This window comes from Notechis scutatus, chromosome 7 (genome assembly GCF_049901735.1).
Source record: "Notechis scutatus isolate UNSWTSFEM ecotype Mainland chromosome 7, rNotScu1.2, whole genome shotgun sequence".
Lineage (NCBI taxonomy): Eukaryota > Metazoa > Chordata > Lepidosauria > Squamata > Elapidae > Notechis > Notechis scutatus.
In genome coordinates, this window is record NC_142015.1 from 19556716 (window position 1) to 19583108 (window position 26393).

Here is a 26393-nt window from a genome sequence, read left to right on the forward strand (position 1 = left end):
CAAGCCCAGTTCCTGTAACCGTTCATATGTTTTAGTCTCCAGCCCCTTAATCATCCTGGTTGCTCTTCCCTGTATTTTTTCTAGAGTCTCAACATTTTTTTTTTATTGTGTGGTGACCAAAACTGGATGCAGTACTCTAGGTGTGGTCTTACTAAGGCTTTATAGAGTGGCATTAGTACCTCCCTTGATCTTGATTGTATCCCTTTGTTGATGCAATTTAGGATTGCATTAGCTTTTTTTTTGGCTGCTGCTGCACACTGCTGGCTCATATTTAGCTGGTTGTCCACTAAGACTCCAAGATCCCCCTCACAGTTACTGCTATTGAGCCTTGTTTCACCCAGTCTATATGTGTACTTTTAGTTTTTTTTGGTCTCCATAGACATGTGGATAATCTATAGGGCAGGAGAAACGGTATGAATAATTTCTGCATCTTATTTATTTCCCAGAGGAAACTGCCTACCCGAATCACCGTGCCCCTCTCGGTCATCAGCCAGCCTGTGAAAGGCAAGAATGTTGTGACTGCTCCCATCATCAAAGGCAACCTTGGGGCCAAGTAAGTAATGCAGAAGGGATTGGGAATCTCTCAGTAACGAATTTCCTAGGGCTGTAATTAGGTCACTGGAAATCCAACAAAAAAGAGGATTGAAAGTTCCGAAAGGTCCTGCTAATTCTTTTAGCCGCTGAAAACATTATAGAGTGAAACCTCTGTCTGTAAAATGGGTTAGGTAGTGTCTTAAAAAAAAGAAATCCCTGAATGATTGTGAATGTTGCACAGCATCTTACTTTATTTGGCTATCCCCATTTTTCCCCCACTCTAAATTGGTCAACTTCTCACCTGCTGCTGTAACTATTGAAAGGTAATCCTTACATAAAACATAAAAAGTTTTCAGAGTGAAAAATCAATTACTGTATTTGGTTTTCCCCCCCATAAGTTCCTTAAAGCACAAAGTGAATTTCCTTTTCACTCCTTCAGCCATATGGCTACTGTGTTTCCCCATAAAACAGTTCCCTTTGTAGGGAAATGTGCAGAATTATTCTTTTTTTTTTTTTTTCCTAGCGTTTTCCCCATAGATGTAAGGTCCACTTTTTTTTAGATCAACTAAATGTTGTTCCATTGGTTGTGACAGGAATTGACTCACCGGCTGTCGCCTGAGCTGTGGGCTAAGAACGATTGGCCCAATGTCACCCAGCCGGCTTTCATGCCAAAGTTTCCTGGTTTTTAGCCTGGAGGCTTAACCCCCTACCAAATCAGCCCTGGTAGTAAAATGTGCAGAATTCGGCTCAGATCCTGGAAACACATACTTTAAGGCACTACTAGAGGGAAAGTGATGTTTCTTCCTAAAGCAGGTGAACACCAACTCTCTCCCTGCTAGAGGTGGTGCTAGTTTGGTAAAACAACAGCTTTCGCTAGGTAAAACTCTGGGAGACCTCCCTGTGAAATTGAACCCTTCTTGATGTTCTTGTAAAGTATTGGGAACCTGGAGGCTACAATAACCAATATGAAAAGCCCAGCCTTGTGCAAGGAGTCTATCGCCTTCTGCCTCCAATCTCCCCCTGACTTCTAGATGGTTTTCTTTCCATAGCATTAGCGGGTTGGGGCGGAATATCATCCTGACCACCATGCCAGCCGGAACAAAACTGATTGCTGGGAACAAACCAGTGAGCTTCCTGACTGCCCAACAGTTGCAACAGCTGCAGCAACAAGGACAGGCTGCCCAGGTAAGGAACCCCAATCACTCTCTTTGTGGCTTGGGTTTGAAATATCACCATCGCCTTGGACGGTTGCAATTAATTTTTGGGTGTGATTTATTTATTCATGCACTTAGAGAGTGCTTTGGTCAGAGGTTGAGGATTTGAGGGACATGGGCGAGGCAAGCTTTCAGTAAGAAATTTGGTTTAACAACAGACTTTCCCCCTAGTACCATGAGCCATGGGTGGTGCAGTGGTTAGAATGCAGTACTGCAGGCTACTTCTGCTGCTGGCAGTTCGAATCTTACCAGGCTCAAGGTTGACTCAGCCTTCCATCCATCTGAGGTCGGTAAAATGAGGACCCAAATTGTTGGGGGCAAGAGGCTGACTCTGTAAACTGCTTAGAGAAGGCTGTAAAGCACTTTAAAGCAGTATATAAGTCTTAAGTGCTACTGCTATTTTCCTTCCTCCTTCCCTCCCTCCCTTCTTTCCTCCTCTCCCTTCCCTTCACAGTGGTTAGAATGCAGTATTGCAGGCTAACTCTGCCCACCACCAGGAGTTCGATCCTGACCAGCTCAAGGTTGACTTAGCCTTCCATCCTTCCAAGGTCGGTAAAATGAGGACCCAGATTATTGGAGGCAATTATGTTGACTATGTGAACCACTTAGAGAGGGCTGTAAAGCACTGTGAAGAGATGTATAAGTCTAAGTGCTTATTGCTAGTATTGATATTTTCTGCAGTGTGGGGGGAGATTTTTAATCTCATTGTCCTGTTCTGTACAGGTGCGGATTCAGACCGTTCCAGCCTCCCATCTCCAGGCAGGAACAGTCTCTGGCTCTACAAAAGCGGTATCCACTGTAGTTGTCACGGCAGCCCCATCTCCAAAACAGACCCAGGATCAGCCGTGAAAGTGTCAGCAGGATTATATATTTTTTTCATCTCTAGATCTCTTGCGCCATTTTCACCTGAGTAGCTCAGGTGGGACTTCGTGATGTGCAGGTTGGTTCCTGATGCAGCTCGAAGCGTCTCTGGTGGTCTCTGGGGTCCTGAATAGGCAGAGCCCCCGATACAAGCCCAGCTAGCGTAGCATGCTAGTGAAATCCACACTGAATTTTTTAATGAGTCGTCGTCTCTCTGAATTATCAGCTCGTGTTGGTGGGAATGTCTGTTTCTAAAATGGATTCTAAACGAGACAAGAAGAAGAATGGGAGCGTTGGCAGTAGTGGACACTGGATTGGGCTTTCTGCCATCTGGATTGTTACTGTTTGTTCCCAATGTTTTTGTCTGTTCTGTGTACGTATATGACTGGGGTTTTTTTGGGGGGGGGAGATCTGAGACCCACTTCGGGTTGATGGTCTTTCTGCGTGCGGATGTTTCTTCCGCCTGCACCAGGTTGCACAAGAAAATCTCATACACAGGTGAGCTAGTTGTGAATAAAGCCGAGAGTTAAATTCTTTTGTTCCCTCTACCCCATTTTGACAAAATGTTGGTGGCCTTAATGGGACAGGAAAATTGGTTCTCAAAATCACAGGTGAAGCCAACTCGCCCAGAGCTTGGTGAACACTTACCTTAGGAGTCTCCAAACTTGGCAACTTTTAAGACTTGTAGACTTCAACGCCCAGAATTCTCCAGCCAGCAGAGCAAGAAGGGTCTCTTATGTCTTGAGTTAGAGTTGGCTGGAGAATTCTGGGCGTTGAAGTCCACAAGTCTTAAAAGTTGCCAAGTTTGGAGACCTCTGACCTTACCTGCTCACTTCAGTGGAGATTAGCCTAACTGTGGATTTTTATTACTTTTTGAATAAAGGTTACCAAACTTTATGAACGAACGTCTGCTATCAGCTCAGCTATATTACCTGAACTGTTTTGTTTTATTGTAAGGGATCATTTTTTAAAAGTGATATTAAGCACTGAAATGAATATCTATTTGGTTTGTATTTTTGCTAAGAGAAAAATGCCAAGTCTATGAACCGCGATAGTTATTGCATACCATGTTCACAGTTTTGCATGGTCTTCTTTTTTTTTTTTTAAAGTCAAGAGAGTTACTAGCTATCATAAAGTCATCTGACATTAAAATCAGATGTTAATCAAGTGTATTGTACTTTATTGCCATAAAATGGGAATCCAAATATAGCTCCTAATTTGGGGTGCAAGAATCAGAAAAGTTGGAAAAACGTAACAAACAATACACTGGGGGTTTGAAAACGGCACTTTGTTTGATTAACTAGTAATGAGATTTGTAGAATGTGGCATTTTCTGTATGTTTATTCAAACAGTATAGTAAAATGCACATAATTCAGAAGAAATATTTTGGATCTTATAGGAGCCCAGAGCAGTTCTGGTAAGCCTGCTTGTCTTCAATCATGTGTCTGCCAGACCCAGGAGGGGGAAAAAAAGATGCCATTGTTTTCATGAATCAATCATTAACATAATTTGCTTGAGGCAGCTCTTAAAAGCATCCTTGCCCTGAAGTCTGAAGAGGTGTGAATGCATTGTTAAAGGGGCAGCTGACAGGTGCTGCATTCATACAAAGAGCCAAAGCACTTCTTTAAAAGAATTTTCAGAAAGATCCCACATAAAGAATGCGCAGGCTTTGAAGTAAAGGGATGAACGGACATTTATTTGCCTTTAATGGACCACCTCATTCCACCGCCTACACTCTATGTAGGTATCTTAAGGTCCCCAAAAGGTAAGCTAATTTGCAGCAGTTGGGATTTCGCTTGGTTGAGATGCAGAAGAGGTATAGGATCTCCTGGTTGAGCACAGGGCTGGACTAGAAGACCTCCAAGGTCCCTTCCAGCAATATTCTAATTCAAATTCTGCCCCGATAGCCATGAAGGTCAACTTCTCGTTACCGTTTCTTCTTTTCAAGCTTTTCTAGGTCAGTCTGGTCGACTGGCTTGCTCTTCTACTCACCAACCAGCATTTCCTTCTTGGCTGGATATTTTTTCTCACTGGATTTTAAACCCTCCAGGTAGCAACATGTTCTTGCGTAATGAATACTTGGGATGATGTAAAGATAGTGTAGGACATCCTGATGGACTCACTAGACAGCTTGCAGTAAATACACCATTCAGTGATTCTGTAAAATTGCTAGGAAACACAATGCTGTGACTAAGTTTTCCATTAATTATGCCACTTGACGCTGAAGTTATTCTTTATACGTTTAATACATCGTGCTTTTCATTCAGGTACTTCACACTATTTCCCCCATAGTCTAGATCAGGGGTGTCCAACCTTGGCAACTTTAAGACTTGTGGACTTCAACTCCCAGAATTCCTCAGCCAGCAAAGCTGGCTGAGGAATTCTGGGATCCACAAGTCTTAAAGTCCACCTGTTGGACACCCCTAATCTAAATGACTTTTTAAACTAAATCCATAGTGAATTTCAGCAATGTGAATTAATATTTTAATTTCATTTTCCTAAGAAACACCTTTCTCTTTCAACTCTCATCTCATCATCTATCTTTATATTTATCTATATCATCTCTATCTTCCATCATCTATCTATCCATCTCTCTCTCTCTCTCTCTCTCTCTCTCTCTCTCTCTCTCTCTCTCTCTCTCTCTCTCTCTCCCTCTCCCTCCCTCCCTCCCTCCCTCCCTCCCTCAGATTGTTTTCTGGGCATCTTTGTGATTTGGCAGAAATTTGTCAGCGTTGCCTGTCTGAATATTTTAAATTACTGGCTATTTTTACTTCATTGCTCTGGCCTTTTAACCTTAGAGGCTGTGCTCAAAGAGGGCAACAGCAGAAATGCTAGGATTGCAACTACTCAAATTCTGGAAAAAAAACAAAAACCAAACCAAGCCTCCCCAGGGTTGAATGGATAGCTTCAAATCTGGAAGCCAATCGTTCCAGAAAGAGCACCGGTTTTCCTGCCCATCCAAACTGTCTTGTCTGAATCAAAGTTCAAGGTTGCAACTGTTTGCTCTACTAGGACCGCTCAGTGCTTAAAGCCACCTATGTTTTCTCCAGCCATGTATTTTCCTGTCAGTTCCCTCTGGAAGCACATTGCATTAGCCTACTCCAATAATAACAGAGATCTCCCTCCCCGGTTTACTACATAAACTACACTTGGCTAGATTCCCACAATATGTCAAGGCAAACAGTAGACCGTATTACCAGTCAGGGTTAGAATTGACCAACGCACAACCCAACCCCATGGTAGCCTGTGCTTTAGATCAGGGGGGTCTCCAAACTTGGCAACTTTGAGACTTGTGGACTTCAACTCCCCGAATTCCTCAGCTAGTCTTGCTGGCTGGGCAATTCTGGGAGTTGAAGTCCACAAGCCTTTAAAGTTGCCAAGTTTGGAGACTCCTGCAAACCACAGCCACCCCAAATAAATCAGCACCCATACCAGACGTGTGTGGTTCCTTCTCCATTCCAACGATGGTTTGTCCACCATCCCATTAGCTTTATTTCTAAAACGACCTTTTCCAAATACCTGCATTCACTTTGTGACTCTGAATCCCACCCTTTGTGGTTTATTCAAACCGTCTCCAAATCACGTGAGACCAGCAGAGGGAAACCCCTCCGGGGAAGTTAAATCAGATTTGTATCGTGGTTAAGGCGCTGGTGTTGCGTTCTAGTCCTGCCTTAGGCCTGAAAAGCCAGCTGAGTGACCTGACAGGGTTGTTGCTGGGAAAAATAGGAGGAGGAAGGAGCATCGGGTCTATTCACGCCCTCGAGTTATTTATAGAAAAAAGGAAGGAAAGATTTGAACAGATCTTTTAAAAAATAGGTTACTTCTTGGGTTGCCCATGGAAGAACGGAAGAGTCAAGGAAGACCCAGGCAACATGGGACAGAGGACCAGGCTAAGGAGTCAGGGGTCTCTTATCAGCTGAACCCACCAAGGAAAGCTCCAGATCCCACAGGGTTCTTCCGCCTGTAAGTGTCCAGTCTGGAGTAGCTCTCCTTGGCAGCCCAGCAAGTCCCTCCTGCCAGGTGCACCTCCTCCCGTACCACCTCTTCCTCCATCCCTTAGAGCAGGGATCCCCAACCTTTTCGGCGCGCGGCCCGGTTCCGGCGCCAGCTGGGCGCCGCGACCGGTTCGGCGTCAGCTGGCGCCGCCATCTTTTTTGACGAAAAATCACTTCCGGTGGCGTCACCGAAGTGATTTGCAAATCAAATGGCGGCGCCAGCGCTCGGTGAGCTTTTTCGGGTAGAAATGGCTTTCTACCCGGAAAAGCTCACGAAGCGCTACGTCGCCATCTTTTTGACGAAAAATTGCTTTTTTACCAAAAAGATGGCGGCGCCCAGCAACCAGCGGCCCGGTAAGGCTTGTTCCGCGGCCGGTACCGGTCCGCGGACCGGCGGTTGGGGACCCCTGCCTTAGAGCTCTCGCCAGAGCTGGTATATTCAGCAGGTTCTGACCAGTTCGGTAGCGGACATTTTGAGTAGTTTGGCGAACCGGCAAATGCCACCTCTGACTGGCCCCGCCAACCCCATCATCTCTTCTCTGCCTCTCGAGTCCCAGCTAATTGGCTGGGTCTTTGGTTGCCCTGCACAGGAGAACAGAGCTGGAAAGCAGGTTAGTGGGGGTGGGGAGGAAATGGGGATTTTGCAGTATCCCATCACTCACCTTCAGCTTCCCCCACCTGGGCAAGGGGAAAGGGCCTCCTTTCAGTGCTACTCATGCGAAGAAGCAACCTAGAACTAAGGAGAAACTTTCTAACAATGGGAACAATTAACCAGTGGAACAGCTTCCCACCAGAAATCGTGGGTGCTCCAATCACTGGAGGTTTTTAAGAAGAGCCTGGACAGTCAGTTGTCTGAAATGGTATAGGGTCTCCTGCTTGAGCAGCAGGCTGGACTAGAAGACCTCCAAGGCCCCTTCCGTTCTATTCTGACTGGTTGAAGGTCTCCTGCTTGATCAGGGGGCTGGACTAGAAGACCTCCAAGGCCCCTTCCATTCTATTCTGACTGGTTGAAGGTGGTCTGCTTGAACAGGGGGCTGGACTAGAAGACCTCCAAGGTCCCTTCCATTCTATTCTGACTGGTTGAAGGTCTCCTGCTTGACCAGGGGGCTGGACTAGAAGACCTCCAAGGTTCCCTTCCAGCTTTATTCCGACGGCTGTTACTCCCCGCCCCCTTCACCTGCCAGCAGGAGAAGCGGGCGGGGCCCCGCGCCGCCAGGTAACTCCCGCGCTGCTCCACCGGCAGCAGCAGCTCCGCCCCGCCGCGGGTCACCTGTGCGCGCAAAGGGCGCTCCAGGAAGGCGAAGGGGAGGCAGAGCGAGGCAGCGCGCCCGCGCGCGACCCAGTTCAAGCAGGGCGGAGAGAAAGAAGGGAGAAGGAAAAGAAAAGAAAAGGAGGACAAAAGAAGAGAAGAAGACAAGGAAACCTTCCTCCTTTGGGGAGCCCCGGATGTGTGTGTGAATCAGCCCCCGGCTGGGTTTTCCCTCTTGGCTTTGTAGAGAGCAAACACAAGTTGCGTCTGGAAGCGAGGCAAAAGTTGGAGAGAACTTTGCGCCCGGCGTCGCCAGTTGGATTTTTTTCCTTTTTGATTTTTTTGATTCCTTTCCTTTCTTTTCCTTTTTTGGGGATTCTTGGCTCTCCCGCCCCGCATCATCTGCTCGTCCCCTATCCACCCACCCACCCACCCACCGACCTCTGCCTCCTCCCTTCCTCCGAAAAGCGATTCATCGATACCTGAAGGAAAGATGAATATTTATCGCCCACCTTCGGGGGCCAAAACAAAAGTCTCGGGCCTGAAATACAGCAGCAAGACCGAGGTGAGCGCTGATTTCTTTCTTTTTTGGGGGGGACGGGGCTAAGGGGGGGGTCTTTGCCCCCCCAAAATCGGTGTTGTGTTTTTTTAAAAAAATATGTTTTAATTGTTTTAACGATCCCCTTGATAGATAGATAGAATTCTTTATTGGCCAAGTGTGGTTGGACACACAAGGAATTTGTCTTTGGTGCAAATGCTCTCAGCGGACATAAAAGAAAAGATAAGAGTTTGGAAACGCGGAATGGATCCCACCTCCCTCTTTGTTGGGCTGGAAGGGCTGCGAAGGGTGGGGGGATTCTCCCGAGATGGGTCATCTGAGCATGTGGGAGAGATCTGGGGGGCGGGGGTCTTCTCAGGCAGGCTTGGCCCTGGTCCGGCTTTGTTGATGGGGCGTTTGGAGAGGGGCTTCTCCTTCCCGAGAGATTTAAGGCTTTGGGTGGAAGAGAAAAGAAGGGGAGAGGGGAAAAAAAAAAAAAAGGAAACGGGATCCGGGAAGCTGAGCTGCTCAGGTAGTTCAGCTGAAAGGTGTGCAAAGGTGAAATATGGCCTAAGAGGAGGAGGAGGAGAAAGGTGGGAGGAAATGGAAAAGACATTGGAAAAAATGAAATTAGACCTCCGGAAACAGAAATAACAAGAAAAATTATGGCATGTGCGGGAATCTGAGAGGTTAACTTTAGAAATAAAAGGCAAAGGAATATTTACAAAACGTGGAATAAATTTTATAAATGGTTGTATAATACTAGTAGTTACGATTAGATGAATTAGCGGTTAACGTTTTAACAAGGAGATTGTACATGATGAAGTAAAATGTATTTATGTGTAAATGAGGATAAGTTGGAGGTGTTGTGTTATATTTGCATAATTAAAATTAAAAATAATTTTTTTAAAAAATGGAAAAGGCGGGAGGATCAAGATCCCTAGTGGGATGGTGGTGCTAGGCCAGCCGAGGAAGAGGAGGAATGAAAAAAAAACAGCTAGCACAGGTAGTCCTCTACTTGCAACAGTTTGTTGAGCGACTGTTCGAAGGGACCACAGGACTGGGGGTAGGAGGAAGGGAAGTGACTTTACAAGGACCGGGGTTTTTTTTCCCACACGTTCGACCGTTGTGGTTTCCGCGTGGTCACATGATCAGGCTTGGCTCTCCTGACTCATGTTTATGGCGGCTACAACGTGTGACCAGCAAAATCAACGAGGAAGCCAAATTCCCTTCATAGCTGCCTTACTAACTGGAAAAAAGCTGCAGCGGTTCGCTTAACGACAACGGTGGCAAGAAAGAGCGTAAAATTGGGACAACATTCACTTCACAACTGTATCTGTTAGCAACAGAAATCTGGGGCTCAATTACGATCATAAGTCGAGAACCACCTGACATGTTAAGAGATAAAAACAAAGATAAAATAGACCAAGTTAAAAAAAACTAGAAATATACAAGAGTCTTTTGCCTTATCCTTAAATGGATTTAGTTGGCCATATATTATTTTTTAAACTTGTGTGTTACTTATCCCTTTATAAATTTTATTTGTGTGTGCATGTCAGAAGTGGTCTTCAGCAGGTTCTGACCGATTCTGGAGAACCGGTAGTGGAAATTTTGAGTAGTTCGGAGAACTGGCAAATACCACCTCTGACTGGAGAATTATAGTATCCTTCCCCTGCCACTCCCACCAAGCCGCGTCTACAAAACCAGTAGTAAAAAAAAATTGAATCCCATCACTGCTGTGTGTGTAGGATACATTTATATACATATACACACGGGACCTCCGGTGGCGTTTCCGTTGAAGACGGATCTGACCGCGATCGTGCGCGGCTTTGATCTGCGCTTGCCCTGCTGGAGGGGTCCCTGAGGGACTGAACCATCTGACCCACCTTGTAGGGGTGGGGGGAAGAGGGGGAGACCGCCATCTGGGTTGAGGGGAGCCGCATCTCCCCTCCCTAGCTTGGTATCTACTCCCCTAGAAGACAGGGAGAAGCGGCAGTTTAATGGCTGCCCTGAAGACGGGAAGCTACCAGGACTTAAGTTTTGTGTGCTGGAGAGTGGAAATGGTGAGCGGTATGTAACTGGATAAAAGACTTTGAATACTTTTTTTTAAAAAATCCCCCAAAAACAGAAAGAAAGTGTCCTCATTTGAAAGAATGGTAGCGGCGAACGGGGAATAAGAGGAAAATATAAGGTAAAGGAAATACCAGAAATAAAAGAATTATATGAAATCAGAGATCAAATTTGGATTAATATATAGAACTGGATATTAATTAGGCAATGGATAAAACACTAGACTTATTTGGAATGGATGAAATTTAATATTAATACTACGGAAAAGAGAATTAAAAATAAAAGAACTTTGAAAAGAAAGTGATATAGAGTACCACCTAATGGTTAAAGATTTTCCTCTTTTATGTTTTATGGAAAATAACTAGTCGTATAAATATTTGAAAGAGAGAAGAAATGGAATACAAGATTGTTAATACAACAAAAACCCCGGAAGTTGTTTTTTTTTTTTAAAGAGGGAACTACAGTAAAATATAAAGGAATACAATATTTTGGGACTCTTGGAGGTTGAGAGAAAGTGAGAGGAGACTTTTGGCAAGGGCTATAATAGAAAAATTTGATCTTTAATAAAAAAATGAATGAAAGAAAGAAATAATTTAAGTCGGAGCTGCAAATTGTGAGAGGTATGTTAAAAGAAAGAATGAAATTGCTGGACACCATGATTAGTAAAGTAATGGCATTGTAGCTTGCAGAAGGACAAAGAAAGCCCAGAGACGACAAATTGAAAGAGGGAAACAACAGCCCAGATGAACATGGAGAACAAGGACTACTGCCAAAGGATATAAAAGGATTTAAAACAGAGACATTGATAATAGAGACAACAAATAAAAGAGACAAGGTTCCCAAGACTAAGAAGAATTATATAAGAAGAAACCCCCAAAAAGAGAACTGGAACGGGTGGGGGAAAACATGGCTGACAGGCAGATGGGAATACAAATAATACCAGAAGGAAAAAAGAAGAAAGACCAGGGAAACTTAGAAAAGGGAAAGCTGGCTAAAATTAAAGGAAATAATGAAGCCAAAAAATTTAGAGATAAGGGTTAGGGATTTTATAAGGGGGATACCACATGGGGAATGTATATTGTTATTTAGTCTAAAACTTGCTGGGAAGTATTTTAGGATTGTATAACTATATATATAACTATATATATATAACTATATGTATATGTGTATATATGAATTGTATACAAATTATGCTGTTATGAACTCTTTTAATGGAGGATTAAAAACGGGAATGGAAATGAATTAAAAATATGATTATTAATGATTATAAGTAAAGTGAAGATAAAATGAGATATATTAAGAAGTTATTTTAGTGATTTACGGGGGGTTACTTTAAAATATATAGAGATTTTTTTGTTTGTGAGTGCAATAGAGATAGATAAAAGACCTAATAGTATGAATAGAAGAGATGACTCCACCAGACTATCAATCATCTGGAAGCCTGCACTCACAAACAAAAAAATCTCTATACCACAATCCAAACAAACACCTGGACACAAACAGAACCCCCCCAATACTTCCAACCGAAACACGCCCCAGCCAGCTACCCAAATAAAACCTAGCTTCCTAATAAACAATTGTCAGCCATTCACAAGAAACCCAGCTGCATTGAAAAACCCCAATACACAAAACACAATGTTGCCAGCTAATCAAGAACACAGCAACTCAGACCAATAAACACAGACCTAGACTCCCAGCCAATCAGGATGAAGAAAAAAACAATTCAAATAAAGCACGAAGCCAACACCAAATTTAAAACAGAAATGGCTGCCAAAGCCTGACACACACGATTAAGAAAAAACCCAGTACACAAGCCTGATGATGGCAGATGAGATTCTGCCGAAACGTTGTTATAATTTTAAAAAGCACAACTATTAAGATGTGGGAAAATACCCGAAGAAACCTAAATACCATACATATAAATACCCGCGAAAACATACATACATACATACATACATACATACATACATACATACAAAACATATATGTATATATATAAAACTATATATATGTTTTCTTAAGTTTTCGTGGGTACTTACATGTATGGCATTCAGCTTTGTTCGGGTATTTTCCCACGTCATAGTAGTGGTGCTTTTAAAATTATAACAACGTTTCGGCAGAATCTCATCTGCCATCATCAGGCTTTTGTTTAAGAAAAAACCCAGTACACAAGCCTGAGGATGGCAGATGAGATTCTGCTGAAACGTTGCTACAACTTTAAAAGCACCACTATTATGACGTGGGAAATACCCGAACAAAGCTGAATGCCATATCTATCTATCTATCTATCTATCTATCTATCTATCTATCTATCTATCTATCTATCTTTGGTTATTCGGGTTTTCTCCCGCGTAAGGTTGGAAGTATCTAGGCAACGTTTTGATGAAGTCTCATTCATCATCTTCAGGCTTGTGTCTTCTGCTCTGTGCTTCTCAGAGTAATGTGAGCTTGTAGCTGCTTCTTCCTTTTAACTGCTAGTGGGGGTGTGACTTGATTGGGTGGGGGTTTGGCTGTGTTCTGATTGGTTGGGGGGTTGGTCGTGTTCTGATTGGCTGGAGGTGTGTTCTGTTCAGGTGGGGGCTTGGTTGTGCTCAGCTTAGTCTTAGTTGCTGGGGGATTTGAGCTGGTGAGCTGTGATCCTGCTGTTTGGCTTCACGTTCGTGGTCGTGCCGCATCTTCATGGTGGGTGTCAGTTCGCTTCATGTATGGCTCGGAGGGGTTTGAAGCAGGTAGTGATGCAGCTGCAGTGCGGCTTCTGGTCCGTGGTCATGTCTCATCTTCTGTGTGGGTGTGAGTCTGCTTTCTACGTGGAAGTGTGGTGGTAGTATCTTGTGTGGCCCTCATGGGTGTGGGTCTGGTGTCATTCTTCATGTTAGGTACTCGTCTGTTCGTGAGGGTGGGTTTCCAAATGGCTGGTAGGCGGGAGGTGTCATCTCGTTTATTCATGCTGTATGGGCATTTTTCTATCTGATTATTCTGTTGTTGAAGTGTTCGGTTTTGGCGATAGTTCTGGTATTTTTAAAGTCAATCTCATGTCCTGTGGCTTTGAGGTGTTGGACCAGGGAAGAGGTCGGTTCTTCTTTTTTGATTGTATATATCTTTTTTGACTGTGTATATAACACACACACACACACACACACAATTTATAAAGGGAAAAATAACATGCACACAAAGATAAAAATAATAATATATGGCCAACTAAATCCATTTAAGGATAAAGCAAAAGACTCTTGACTAACAAATCCAATACTCATTAAGTCTACTTTGAGACCTGGCACATCATTGGACAGATTGACAGCAGATTCTTTGAAAAGAAAGGGAGGAAAATTGAATTGACTGCAATATATGAATGATAGGTTTCTGGAGGCACAGTGGGGGCCTGCATTTGCTGAAGCAGAACTCAGGGGTGGGAATCGCGCTACCAGTGCGTTTCCTGTCTAGAACGAAATGAAAGTATTCACATGGTGACCTAAAATACTCTGAAATTGTGAAAGGATGATGGTGATGATGACAGGTTGGTGGTTAAAGTCTTGGGTACAACTGCAGCAGAAGGCAAAAAAAGTCATCCGTAAACTGAAAATAATGTTGAGCTCTGAAATTTGTTTTGGAAATTACAGTTATATTGCAGTATGGGCAGTGTGAAGGATGCTTACTCCTGGGATATTTCCAGAGTTGTTTCCTTTCAGGGTGGGATCGGTTTGACCTTGAAGAGTTGGAGATTGGCTACAGATCATTTGAACTTCCTGTTAGGGGATGCAGAACCTTTTCCTCCCCACAGTGTAAATGCAATATTTCTAGTAGGTCACCTTCTTATTCCTGTTTTAATCCATCAATGGAGAAAGATTTTAAGACTGTTGTACCTGTTTTAAAACCGAGATAATCCTATGTACTAGGATGGGTAAACCTCAGCTTTGAGTTTCCTCTTCTTTGAGATTTGCCAAAATGTAAATCGATGTGTCTTCTGCTGGGAATGATGTAAGACATTTTCCTTTAAAAAAAGCATGGTTTTTATTGGCCAAGGGTAGGGTAAATTAACTAAGTTATGGATTGCCTTGACTCTTCAGGATGGGGCAGACTAAGTGTCCATGTATATAAAGTTAATGATATTGCAAAGGATTGGGATGCAATTTGGATCTTTCTTCAGCATCTTTGGTGATGTTGCTGTCTGTTCTTCTCTGATCTATTGACTGAATATTATTGGAGTTGAGGTCCTATCTATGTGGCAGGAAGGTTGTCATAAATAGTTTTAAGGATCTGTTTTAATTGGATCAGATTAGTTCTTGAATGAGAAATCATGAGAAGATCTCAAGATTCTGGGTTGGACTGGGAAGTTAAATGTTCTTATATCTTGGTTTCTCTTAGTCATATGATCAACATTCAGTAATCTATCCTAGCAGGAAGATAAGATGAAACTAAATGCTTAGGAAATAAAGCAAGATTTATATTCAAACACGAGGAGTTACCTAACGATTTTTGATTGAAGGCCAAAAATTAGATGTCTTGCAGCATCTTTTCAGACACTGTATTAAGAGGCTTTCGTGATCTACACCTCACTTCATCTGGTGCACAGAGCAGTTCCATGGATAGGGTAAGGGTAGAAGTAATACAGATGCATTTTACATGTGAGACTGATTATTAATACCTTATCAACCGTTGATATGAAAATGAATGGTAAAACATTAAGTGTTTGAGGGGAGCTCTTACTTAGAGCTGGTTGGCATAGGGGAAAAACAATCTGTGTGTTTAGTAACAAGATTTAGCCTAGATTTAATCTTATAGTAGTGAGCCCTTCTCACCAATGCATTCAAACAAAGCAGGTGTCAACTAAAAAGATACTCCTTTGGTCTTTTTAGCTGCCAGAAAAAGGGAGTGGGGAAAAACAGTGCATTCCTTAAGTGCCTAGATAATCACCCTGACAGCCTAAAGTGGTCCGAGAGCAAGGATATTACTGGAGAGCATGATTGATGACTCTTGGGGATGGATGTGTCCCATTGGAGAATACACATCCAGGGCATGGGGGGAAGACCAGGGTCAAGGGGGAAATGAATGATGTATTTTAGTATCGGCTGTATCCAGCCAACACCAACATGGCCACTTCCAATAAATCAATTTTCTTTTCTCTGAGATGCGGCTAGAGACTTATGATTTGAATGGGGGGCGGATTTGTTGGAATCCTGACAGCAGGGGTGTCAAATTCAAGGCCCGAGGGCCGGATGTGGCCTGAGGGGTGCTTACATCTGGCCCGTGGGGCTGCCCTAGAAACAGTGAAGGACTGTCCCGCGGGGCATCTACCAGTGACGCACGCTGCCCCCCAAGCTCCATTTTCTCTGGCAGAGGGCTACCGCAGCCAAAAACTGAGCTCAAGAGCCTGTTTTCGCTAGTAGAGCACTTCAGCCACCACAGGCACCACCAACACAGGTGACGTCATGCTGACCACCCCCACCATGGCCACCCCACCCCACCCCGAGGTCAAACACAACCCTGATGTGGCCCTCAATGAAATCGAGTTTGACACCCCTGAAATAAAAGAGTTGCCTCGTGCTTCCATGGTCAAAACTAGGTTGGCATTGGATGGACATGGAAAGCTTACCTTCTTTTTCCCTATCCTGAAAAAAAAAAAGACCTCCTAAAATTCTTAGTCATTAGCAACTTCTCTGGGCTCTGAAGCTTAACAGGATCTAGTTAGGTTCATGTCTGAATGGGAGGTTACCTTGAAATCCCCAGGCTGTAGGCTGAACGGAGAAGATGAAAGAACATCCTAGAAGAAGCAACAATAACCAGCCATTTCCTTGTTACAAGAAAAACAACATGGATGCACGGTGAAGATACCAGGAGCGAGTTCAGTGTGAAGTAGAGTTGATCTGAGAAGTGCGCTGAATGTAGATCCCAAGATGTGGATTTTCTCTCTCTCTCTCTCTCTGATGTTATTTCTGAAGTTGCTCAAAAAAAAAATGAACCGATTGCCTTTTGTTAAAGAAGGTTCCTTGTTTCATTGTAAGCAGACTTTCCAGTTGGAGTAGTAGAGTGGAAGTTGAACGTTTGCTCCTTGGTGGGCGAGGCTAGCAAAGACTTCCTTTAGAAGAAAAGGGTAGGTTTTCCTTAATTAACATGAATCTAGTTTCAAAATTTTAATACTTCATTAAACAGTGGTTGAGAGATGTAGCATGCAAAACAAATCTCTCCATTGGTGGACTTCAATACCAGGGCTTAAAGAAAGGAAGAGCTGGGTGTAGTTGGGAATGTTCTAGCTCTGTGATGGCGAACCTATGGCACGTGTACCACAGGTGGCATGCAGAGCCATTTGTGCCGGCACGCGAGCTGCAGGCAAACTTACCTCACTGTGCATGCGCGTGCCTCGCAGCTGATTTTCGGCTGGTTTGAAGCCTTTTTCGGCCTCCCAGAGGCTTGAAGAAGGCTTCTGCAGGCTTTGCAGGCCGAAAATTAGCCCCATTTCATCACTTCCTGTTTTTCCGTCAATACCGGAAGTGACGAAACGGGGCTAGTTTTCGACCTGCAAAGCCTACAGAAGCCTTCCTCAAGTCTCTGGGAGGCTGAAAAAGGCCTCAAACCGGCCGAAAATCAGCTGTGAGGCGCAGTGCAGGTAATGGCGGTGGGGGGTGGATTGCGTGTACATCCATAGGGGGTGTGGGGGAGCATGCATTGCCTTCTGGGTGCTGGCATGTGAGTGTGCAAGCACAAACGCGCTCACAATTTTTTGGCACAAGAGCCCCAAAAGGTTAGCCACCACTGTTCTAGCTGTTCATGTTGACCCACATTTTCTTCATACCTTCTTAATTTCATCCGTTGGGAAGAACTTGTTTCTGGGGAACAATGAAGTTTGCTTGGCAGCATAGATAAGTGGTTTATCATTGTCTTCTCCTAAATCTAAGAGACAGGGTAGTGAGTCTTCCTGATGTTCTTTCAGGCAAGAACTAACTGGTTGAACCATGTTTCGTTTCCAAACCCAGTAAAGTTGGTCAGGTATTATCACCTGCTGAGATACACAAAGTCATCTCGGAACTCTTCGATTAGATTGTGGTCCCTATCTGATCTTGTGGGTTCTTCATTCTCCATGTGGACTGAAAATCCTGTGGAAAGTTATCCAAACTCCTCTAGTTTCTGCCCACTTCTCTACATGGCTGCCACGAAATAATGGCAGGTTAAGAAATGCCATGAAATAATAATAGCTGATTTAAAAAAGGTTACTTTGATTCTACAAGTAACAGGAAAAGCAATCACTTTCCCCCCCTAAAATGTTATTTTTGCATAAAAGGTCCATAGCCTCTATACCATTATACATAGTCCCTGTATATAGTCTGTATATAATATACAGTCGTTATACGTAGTCCTTTTTCGTGTAATAACAAGCTCCCATGGACATTTGTTCAAAAGCTGTCTTCCTTCCTTCCTTCCTCCCTCCCTTCCTTTCCCCTCCCCCTCCCTTCGGTCCTTCCTCCCTTTCTTCTCCCTCCCTCCCTTCCTTTTGCTCTTTCTTTCCTCTTTACCAATACAAGAAAGACCTTTCCCTCTAATAATTATGGAATGGCTACCAACAACTTTTGTTTGCTATCCAAATAAACATCAAGAGAATCCTGTTCCTAAAGAAAGCTTGCACTAGTAAATTTAACCGAAGTGATTTGCACCTATGCATGTTTTGCCAGTAGTTCGTCCCATGTTGTATTTGACTGAGACCTAAGAACCCTGTGTAGAACTGGTCTTCTCTCTCTTCTTAAAAGGATATAAAATCTTTCTCTTTAAACAATACTTTCCTTTGTTTCTCTTTCATTCCGACCGCTTTCATCATTTGTTTAGTCTATCTTGGCAAATGCAGAGAGGGAATTAGCTTGTATTTCTGTGCAGCCTGATTTATAGGATGCATGTTTACATGGATGTTTGAGATGTTGCTAAAGCTAGAAAACCATTAATCAATTTACTCTGGTTAGAATGTTCTTAAATGCACTATTTGGGTGGGGGAAAAAGTTTTCAATTCACTTAACTGAATCTGAGAGGGGGCTTGATTTGTGCTGAAAAACAAAACCAACTAAGAACACTTCTTGCTATGATGAGCAAGACGTCTTCCAAAATTTCTCTTATTTTATGAAAGATCAAAGATGATTAATTCATAGCAGTGTCTAACTAATTTCTAACTTGGAAAGGGATGCCAAGCATTTGATATTATTTTTTTTGTTGCAAATTTTCATTCAGAATTCTTAATACAAAACTTTCTGACCGAAACTGTCAAACTAGCCATGGAAATATGAAAATATACCACAATAAAATATCAGTAAATATGAATCGGGTTAGAAAACATCTGCTGGTACTTTGTCAGTGAAGCTCTGCCACTTGCAATTGGCAAAAGTATTTTTCAATTATATCTTCTTAAGATCATGTCTCTGATAGGATTTTGCCTATTTTGCCTCCTAAGCAAAATCATCCCTGGCTGCAATCCAGTGTTCCCTTACCGGATAGATGATTCCCCCTTTTTCTTTTAAAGAAAAAAGGGATCTTACTGATAAAAAGATTCCAACTTAAAAGTAAGGAAGATTCGTGCAGTAAAGAACACCTTACAACATCAAAATGCTAATCAGGAAGAGAGGACAGGAAACACTGACGGAGCTAAAACCAACATAGTATTTACTGAAAATATTGTGAGTCCTTGCACTGGGGTTTTCTCTATGTTGTATCTTCCTATTTTATGGTTTCAAAATTTGTTACTATCGGTTTGGTGTGTGTGGCTTGGTGGGCATGGTTTGGCTTGGTGGATGTACCAGGGGAAGGATACTGCAAAATCCCATTCCCTCCCCACCCCACTAACCTGCTTTCCAGCTCCGTTCTCCTGTGCAGGGCAACCAAAGAAGACCCAGCCGATCAGCTGGGACTCGGGAGGCAGGGAATAGATGGGAGCAGGGCCAGTCAGAAGTGGCATTTGCCGGTTCTCCGAACTACTCAAAATTTATGCTACTGGTTCTCCAGAACTGGTCATAACCTGCTGAATACAATCTCTGAAGAGGAGACCTATATACTGCTGAACAGCAGTTCTGTGCAGCCCCAAACAGCATGGCCAGGAGTGAGAAATCATGAGAGGGAGTTCAAATTCAAATTCTACATCAATCTCCTAGAAATCAGGGCCAGTCTCTCTCTGTCAACCTCTGCAACATTAACTTGCATGGACTTCCACTCCAGAATTCCGGCTGTCTGGGGAATTCTGGGTAAATTCTGGGAGTGGAAGCCGATGCAAATTGAAGTTACTGAAGCTGAGAAACACTGAGTTAGACTGCAAGAGCCCTCTTAGACCATAAGGACAAGAGTGGAACAAAGGTTTGAATCCATGTCTCCCAGATCCAAAATTATAATCCGTCATTGTGTTGGGCTACCTACAGTCATTTTTAAATCTTGCCTCCAGGTAGGAGCAGCATAGCTTATCAAATTGGGAGAGCTGCAGATAGGGGAAACCTGACCTAATTTTTGTTTTTATCTGCCCTATCCAGACAGCTAGAGAGAATGTAGCTCAAATTGAATTGCTCTCTATCAAATGCACACCCAGAATGTAAACAAACAGCTGATAGAACTGACGTGTTTCCCAGCTCTCACCAACGGTGATTTTTTTATGAGCTTGTATGTTTAACTTTAGGTTGTATTGTGATCGCATAGAAAAATTGGGCTTTGCAGGTGGATTTCCAAAAGGAGAGAACCTGTTAGTATTGGTGAAGGATATGAAATTGTTACTCAGACACTGGATGATGCAAAAGCAATTCACTCTTAGCTTAAACCTTCTTTGCAATGTTGTGTGTTTGAATTTTGGAACTATCTAGGGATGAAAAGTCTTTGCAAGTAAATTCTGTCGGTTGCACTCTGGAATAAATAGAATCATTTTAAATGAAGCGATGAGCTTTGAAATAAAGAGGGGTTTCTGGTTTGTAAAATGACATATTAGCAAATCCTTTTTATCTTTCTTGAATCAGGCATTGGAAAAAGAACGTAATGTTTCACTTGAATGTTTCCTGTCCTTTCCCACATTTTTAAAATTCTCCTGGCTTTAGTGTAGTATTCCTAGACTTTCTTTTAAAAGAACTTGCAGTTATATTTCCTTATTTGCTTGGTAATAAAATGCCACTAAAATCTGTGGGATTTCTCTGTGAAGTAAATTGCATTAAGATTAAACAAGAGGATCTGGTGAGGGCTTTGTGTATTTGGTTCCAATGCAGATCTGGAAATTAGGACTTCCTGGCTCCTTTTGCTGGACCAGGATCCTCTGTAAATAAATGAGACATAAGATTTTTGAAGAGCACATTGAACAAAGCGAATGTAACATAGATACACTCATCAGGAAGCAATAAAGAATTTTGATTCATTATTGAAGGACTCTCGGGGATAAATTTAGGACTGTGGCTATCAACTAGTTCTATTATACTTGGCTACTGTAGATGTTTTATATCTGCTGACAATCGCCCAAGTCAATAATACAGTCGTCTGTGTCATATAGTCATTCTGCTGTTCCTTACATACTAAGGAACAGCAGAATAAAAGAGTTGGAAGGGACCTTGGAGGTCTTCTAGTCCAACCCCCCCTGCTCAATCAGGAGACCCTAAACCATTCCAGACTGTCCAGTCTCTTAAAAGCCTCCAGTGATGGAGCACCCACAACTGGGAACAAGTTGTTCCACTGATTATTTGTTCTAACTCTCAGGAAATTTCTCCTTAGTTCTAGGTTGCTTCTCTCCTTGATAAGTTTCCATTCATTCCTTCTTGTCTTGCCTTCTGGTGCTTTGGAAAATATATTGATCCCCCCTATCTTCTTTGTGGCAGCCCCTCAAATATTGGAACACCGCTATCATGTCAGCCCTAGTCCTTTTCGCTAGACTAGACATACCCAGTTCCTGCAACTGTTCTTCATATGTTTCAGCTTCTAGCTCCGTAATCATCTTTGTTGCCCTTCTGCATTCTTTCCAAAACCTCTACATCTCTTTTATAATATAATGACCAAAACTGGATGCAGTATTCTAAGTGTGGTCTTACTATACCTTTAGAGAGCGGTACGTGATCTTGATTCTATCCCTCTGTTAATGCAAACTAAGATTGTAATAGGTTTACAAAAGAATGGAAAGTAATCGGCGGAATTAATACCTGTCTTACCAAATTAGGTAGGAAAACAGTCCTAAAATAACTAAAATGAGGATTTGAGGCACTCTTGTACCTTCTCAGCTAAACCTCGACCATACCAGATAAGCTACCGTTGGTTTATCTACAGTTACAGCCAAAATTTAACAAGGGGATTCATGACAGAAATAAGATTTCCTGGTTTGGATCTCTCTCTCTCATATTTTATCTGTCACTTGACCAGCTCTGGTAAAGATTAATCAGAATCATCATCCAACAGTCTTTTTTTTTTTATGGCAGGTAATTACTTTTCATGATTTGCAGGAAGGGAAAGGCTGAAAGCAAATGACAAAGTCTGCGATGTGACCTTGTGAGATTTGAATTGTGGGTTAGACACATGGGCGCTGGTGTCTTTTTCTGTGGGTGCTTCCCCTATTTTTGACACTGTTAATTTTGGAAAACGTACACCGTGATCAGTTGGTTGGTCTTCAGAGGCCTTCCTGCTACAGGCTTATAACCGCTTCTCTTTTTCCTCTTCCTGCATGGTTAGACACTGATCTTAATTTAGGTTCTCTCCTTTTCTGTAAGTTACTCTGGGAATTTCTATTGAGGGAGGCGTTTAACGTTTCTGCAGTGAGTACATGCCATTGGGATGAGCTCATAGCAATACTCATGGTTGGATGCCCACAGTGGTTGATGACGTACATCAAGCATCACTTCTTCATGATGAATGGACTTCATGATGAATGAAACTGGTTTTCTCCTAAGGTTTGGTTTCCCTTTTGTCTTGGTTGATAGAAATGCAATAGAATCATAGAGTTGGAAGGGACCTTGGAGGTCTTCTAGTCCAACCACCTGCCTAGGCAGGAAACCCTACACCACTTCAGGCAAATGACTGTCCAACATCTTTTTAAAAACTTCCAGTGTTGGAGCATTTACAACTTCTGGAGGCAAGTTGTTCCACTGATTAATTGTTCTCACTGTCAGGAAATTTCTCCTTAGTTCTAGGTTGCTTCTCTCCTTGATTAGTTTCCACCCATTGCTTCTTATCCTGCCCTCAGGTGCATCTTCTGGCTAATTTTCTTCTGTGGTGATAGTTGGAGTAAGTCAAACTAGGAGACTTGATCTTATGCTGACCACCTTCTCACCTGTCATTCAACCTGAAATCTCCTGCATGCCTTTGTTTCTTCCTCCTTCCTCTCCTCTCTAACTGTAGAACACCTGCATCATTGAACAAGAAGTCTCAAGATTGTGTTTTGCAGCATATTATTGTGTTCTACAGCTAGCAGTAGGTTCATTCATTTATTTTATTTATTTATTTTAGGAAATTTATATTGCCGCCCATTTGCATATATGGCGACTCAAGGCAGCTTACAGGAATATAAAAACCATATATATAACAATAAAACTAATAAAGAGTATAATCACATAATAAAATAATAAAATAATATAATAATCCCCCACCCCAGCCACAACACATCACACGAGCCATTGAATGGGCTCCATCCCACTCTGGATTCCCCAGGCCCACTGGCAGAACCAGGTCTTCAGCGCCTTCCGGAAGAGTGTTAGAGTGGCAGCCATTTTAATCTCTGGGGGGATGGTGTTCCAGAGAGAGGGAGCCACCATAGAGAAGGCCCTTCTTCTGGGTCCTTGGGGATGGGACCCACAACATTCCTTGCCTTCCTGCTCTGGTGGGTCGGATAGATGTGACTGGCAAGAGACGGTCCCTCAGTTCACCTGGTCCCAAGCCATGAAGCACCTTGAATTGCACCTGGAAGCAAATCGGCAGGTTGAGGTTGGATCTATTAAGGTTTCCCAGACACTCTTACACTCACTGCATGTGTTTGCCTACAGAGCTTTATATATTGGTCTTAACAGTGTTTAATTCTTTGAGTCTTGTCCCTGGCGTTCAGAGGTGACTTCTCTTTTATTTAACTTACTCTCCATTTCAACATTCACAGTCGTCCAAGTATTTGGAAGTGCAGGAAGCAAACTCGCCTGAAAAGCTTTGTGCAAGGTAGATGTGACCCAAGGTTGACCTTTCCAACTGTGGTTGGTGTTATCTTTGTTGGAGAGCTGAGTGATGCTTGATGTTGAAAACTATATTTTGTTGACACTTCCAAGTGAAAGCAGGAAAGTGCATCACTTAAAAATAAATAATCTCAGAATTTTTGACCAACCTGTAATTGGTGTTCTTTTCCTCCTCTAGAATCTGTTCTTAGTTAAACCCACAAATATGTTCTACCTTTCCATGACTGCCAGTTTCTAGTGAGAATTCTGAAATTATTTTGATACATGTGCATGCATGTGTTTTGTTTTACTTTCTTTAGTTATGCTTTTCATGGATGGACAACTGCATAAATCTAAGGATATAGGTGTCCGTAGAAGAAATGGTGGGGAAGCAAGTGATAAACATGCATTCCAGTTTTGTGTTGTTAAAATGACATGTTGGTATTACTCTGGCCAAAATCCTCTAGTTAAGGGATAATTGCTCATTCCATACATAGTTTTAAAGGTGTGTTGCAATGTTATTTTCTTTCTGCAATATTTTCTCAACCTCAGCAATTCTAAGCTGCTTGGACTTCAGCTTCCAGAATTCCCCAGCTAGCAGCCATTGTGGCTGGGAAATTCTGGGAGCCAAAGTTCAAACAGCTTAAAGTTGTTGAAATTGAAAAACATTGCTCTAGACATTGATCCGATCTCTCATATCCCAATTAGAAACCGTGATTTATCTATTGTTACAGCAGAGTTCAAACCACCTTGTCTATAATTTTAGCCATTCTTGTGTTTCTAGTTAGATATTGGTGGATGGTTGTACCGGTGTATTTTTAAACTTGTGTGGGTGTCTGAAATGGCTCTGAATGTTGTCAGCTATGATCCTTGGCCTCCACATGCAGATGAGTAAAGAGGAATTGGAAAGAGCAATTTCTCACCTTGTTAGTTTTGCTTTGCTGACCAACTAATCCATATATGGTTGAACTTCCCCATGTTTTCACTGTGTTTAAAGCAAGTGGTGAGTCATCAAATGAAGATAGTCCCCAAAGCAAACTGATCAAATGAAACCAGACTTCAGGTTACACAACCGCAATGGGGCAAGACTCACTTGAAGAAGGAAGTGAGCTTCAGTGAAGGTTTACAACAGTTTCCTGAGCAGCTTTGCAAAACTGTTCTCTCGTTGCTGAAACCAATCTTACTAATCTTTTTGGAGGTCAAAAACATATATGCTGAGGTTTTTGTTTTTTTTCATTAGATTTCATTCATCAGAGTTACCTTGAGGTAAGACTGGTAGCCTATACAATTAATATTGTAGGGGTTTGTGAATTCCAATATTTTATAATTTGTAGGAATTTAAACAGGATAAAATGTATTTCTCATATTAATTGAGATTGAGTAATGTACAGTATTAGATTAGTGAGAGCCTTCTGGTTGGATTTCATGCATCCATGCAATAAAGACAGCTGGTTCATTTGAGGTCCAAGATGAAAGTAGGAAATGTGTGTCCCTTCAAGTTTGCTAGAGACTAACATCCTTTTAGGTTTTTTTAAATGAACATAAAAGCTAATTAAACTTCCTATTTACGAAATAAGAGGATCAGTAATATAGGATTTTTTTTTAATGGAAGGGATTAGAGAACTATTTCAGTTTTATTGTCAAGAAAAGTACATGGATATGTTCATGAAGTCACTAAGGGCTCAGCTGGATATGAAGGACTACCTATATCCTGCTTTTTAATTTTTTATAAATACTCAAGTTGGGGAACATAACTCCTTCCTCCTCCTGTTTTCCTTACAATAACAACCCTGAGAGATGGATAGCAGTGGTGGGATTCAAATATTTTTACTACCGATTCTGTGGGCGTACATGGCTTGGTGGGTGTGACAGGAAAAGGATGCTGCAAAATCCCATTCGCTCCCCACCCCACTAACCTGCTTTCCAGCTCCATTCTCCTGTGCAGGGCAACAAAAGAAAACCCAGCCAATCAGCCGGGACTCGGGAGGCAGAGAAGAGATGGGGCTGAGTCAGTCAGAGGTGGTATTTGCCAGTTCTCCAAACTACTCAAAATTTCTGCTACCGGTTCTCCAGAACTGGTCAGAACCTGCTGAATACCATGTCTGGTGGGTAGATCTGAGAGACAGTGATTTATCCAAAGTCACCCAAGTGGCTTTCATGCCTAAGGTGGAACTAGAACTCACCATCTCCTGGTCCTAGGCCCAAAGTCACCTAGCCAGCTTTCATGCTTAAGGTGCACTAGAACTCACACTCTCCTGGTAATTGGCCCAAAGTCACCTAACTGGCTTTCAAGCCTAAGGCAGGACTACAATTCCCAGTCTCCCGGTTTCTAACTTGGTACCTTCACTACTAGCTCAAATTGGTTCACTTTTTAATGGTTTTTAGTAGCTCCCAGTGATGGAGCTACAAGGATTTTTCTAACTTTAGGATTACAAGACAATTATGTATCTTTGATTCTCCCTCGAGCCGCTCGGAGCATCCAGAGACTGGGATGTGCTTCTGAGTCCTCTTCTTGCAGGCTGAGCTTTAGATGAGAACGCTCCGCCCCCTCACGTGGTATCGCGCAGCGTCTCCCCAGTCTTTTGCTCAGCCTCGAAGAGTCAGGCTGTGTTTCAGAGAGCTCCTTGGCTGATCGCACATTTCTTTACTATTACAACCCTCTCGTCTTGATAAGGTTTGCTTTTCCTTCCTCCTCCTGCGCAAAGGGTCTGGACTTAAGGGAAAATTTTTCCCGTCCTTGGGGCAAGGCTGCGGGCTCGCAGCGCGATAGCGCGACCCCCACCCTTATCTGATCGCTTCGCTGCCTCCGCGTTGCCTCGTGGC

The 26393-nt window shown here is 42.8% G+C and overlaps 2 protein-coding genes across 9 annotated transcripts in view; both read left to right on the plus strand.

The window, feature by feature from the left end:
• Window positions 1-3776, plus strand: part of NFRKB (nuclear factor related to kappaB binding protein) — a 28250-nt gene extending 24474 nt beyond the window's left edge. For all 6 annotated transcript variants that reach the window (XM_026678608.2, XM_026678612.2, XM_026678614.2 and 3 more), the window contains 3 exons: window positions 447-553; window positions 1584-1719; window positions 2472-3776. In XM_026678608.2, coding sequence (XP_026534393.1) covers window positions 447-553; window positions 1584-1719; window positions 2472-2597 — 369 coding nt within the window. In that variant the 3' untranslated portion in view covers window positions 2598-3776. The remainder of the gene's footprint in view (window positions 1-446; window positions 554-1583; window positions 1720-2471) is intronic.
• Window positions 3777-7831: 4055 nt separating this feature from the next.
• The window catches only part of ST14 (ST14 transmembrane serine protease matriptase), a 55039-nt gene continuing 36477 nt past the window's right edge, over window positions 7832-26393 (plus strand). For 2 of the 3 annotated variants that reach the window (XM_087970084.1, XM_026678607.2), the window contains exon 1: window positions 7832-8418. In XM_087970084.1, the coding sequence (XP_087826210.1) occupies window positions 8347-8418 (72 nt within the window). In that variant the 5' untranslated portion in view covers window positions 7832-8346. Of the gene's footprint in view, window positions 8419-10165; window positions 10455-26393 lie in introns of those variants that run through there. The other variant, XM_087970085.1, reaches the window with a different exon arrangement.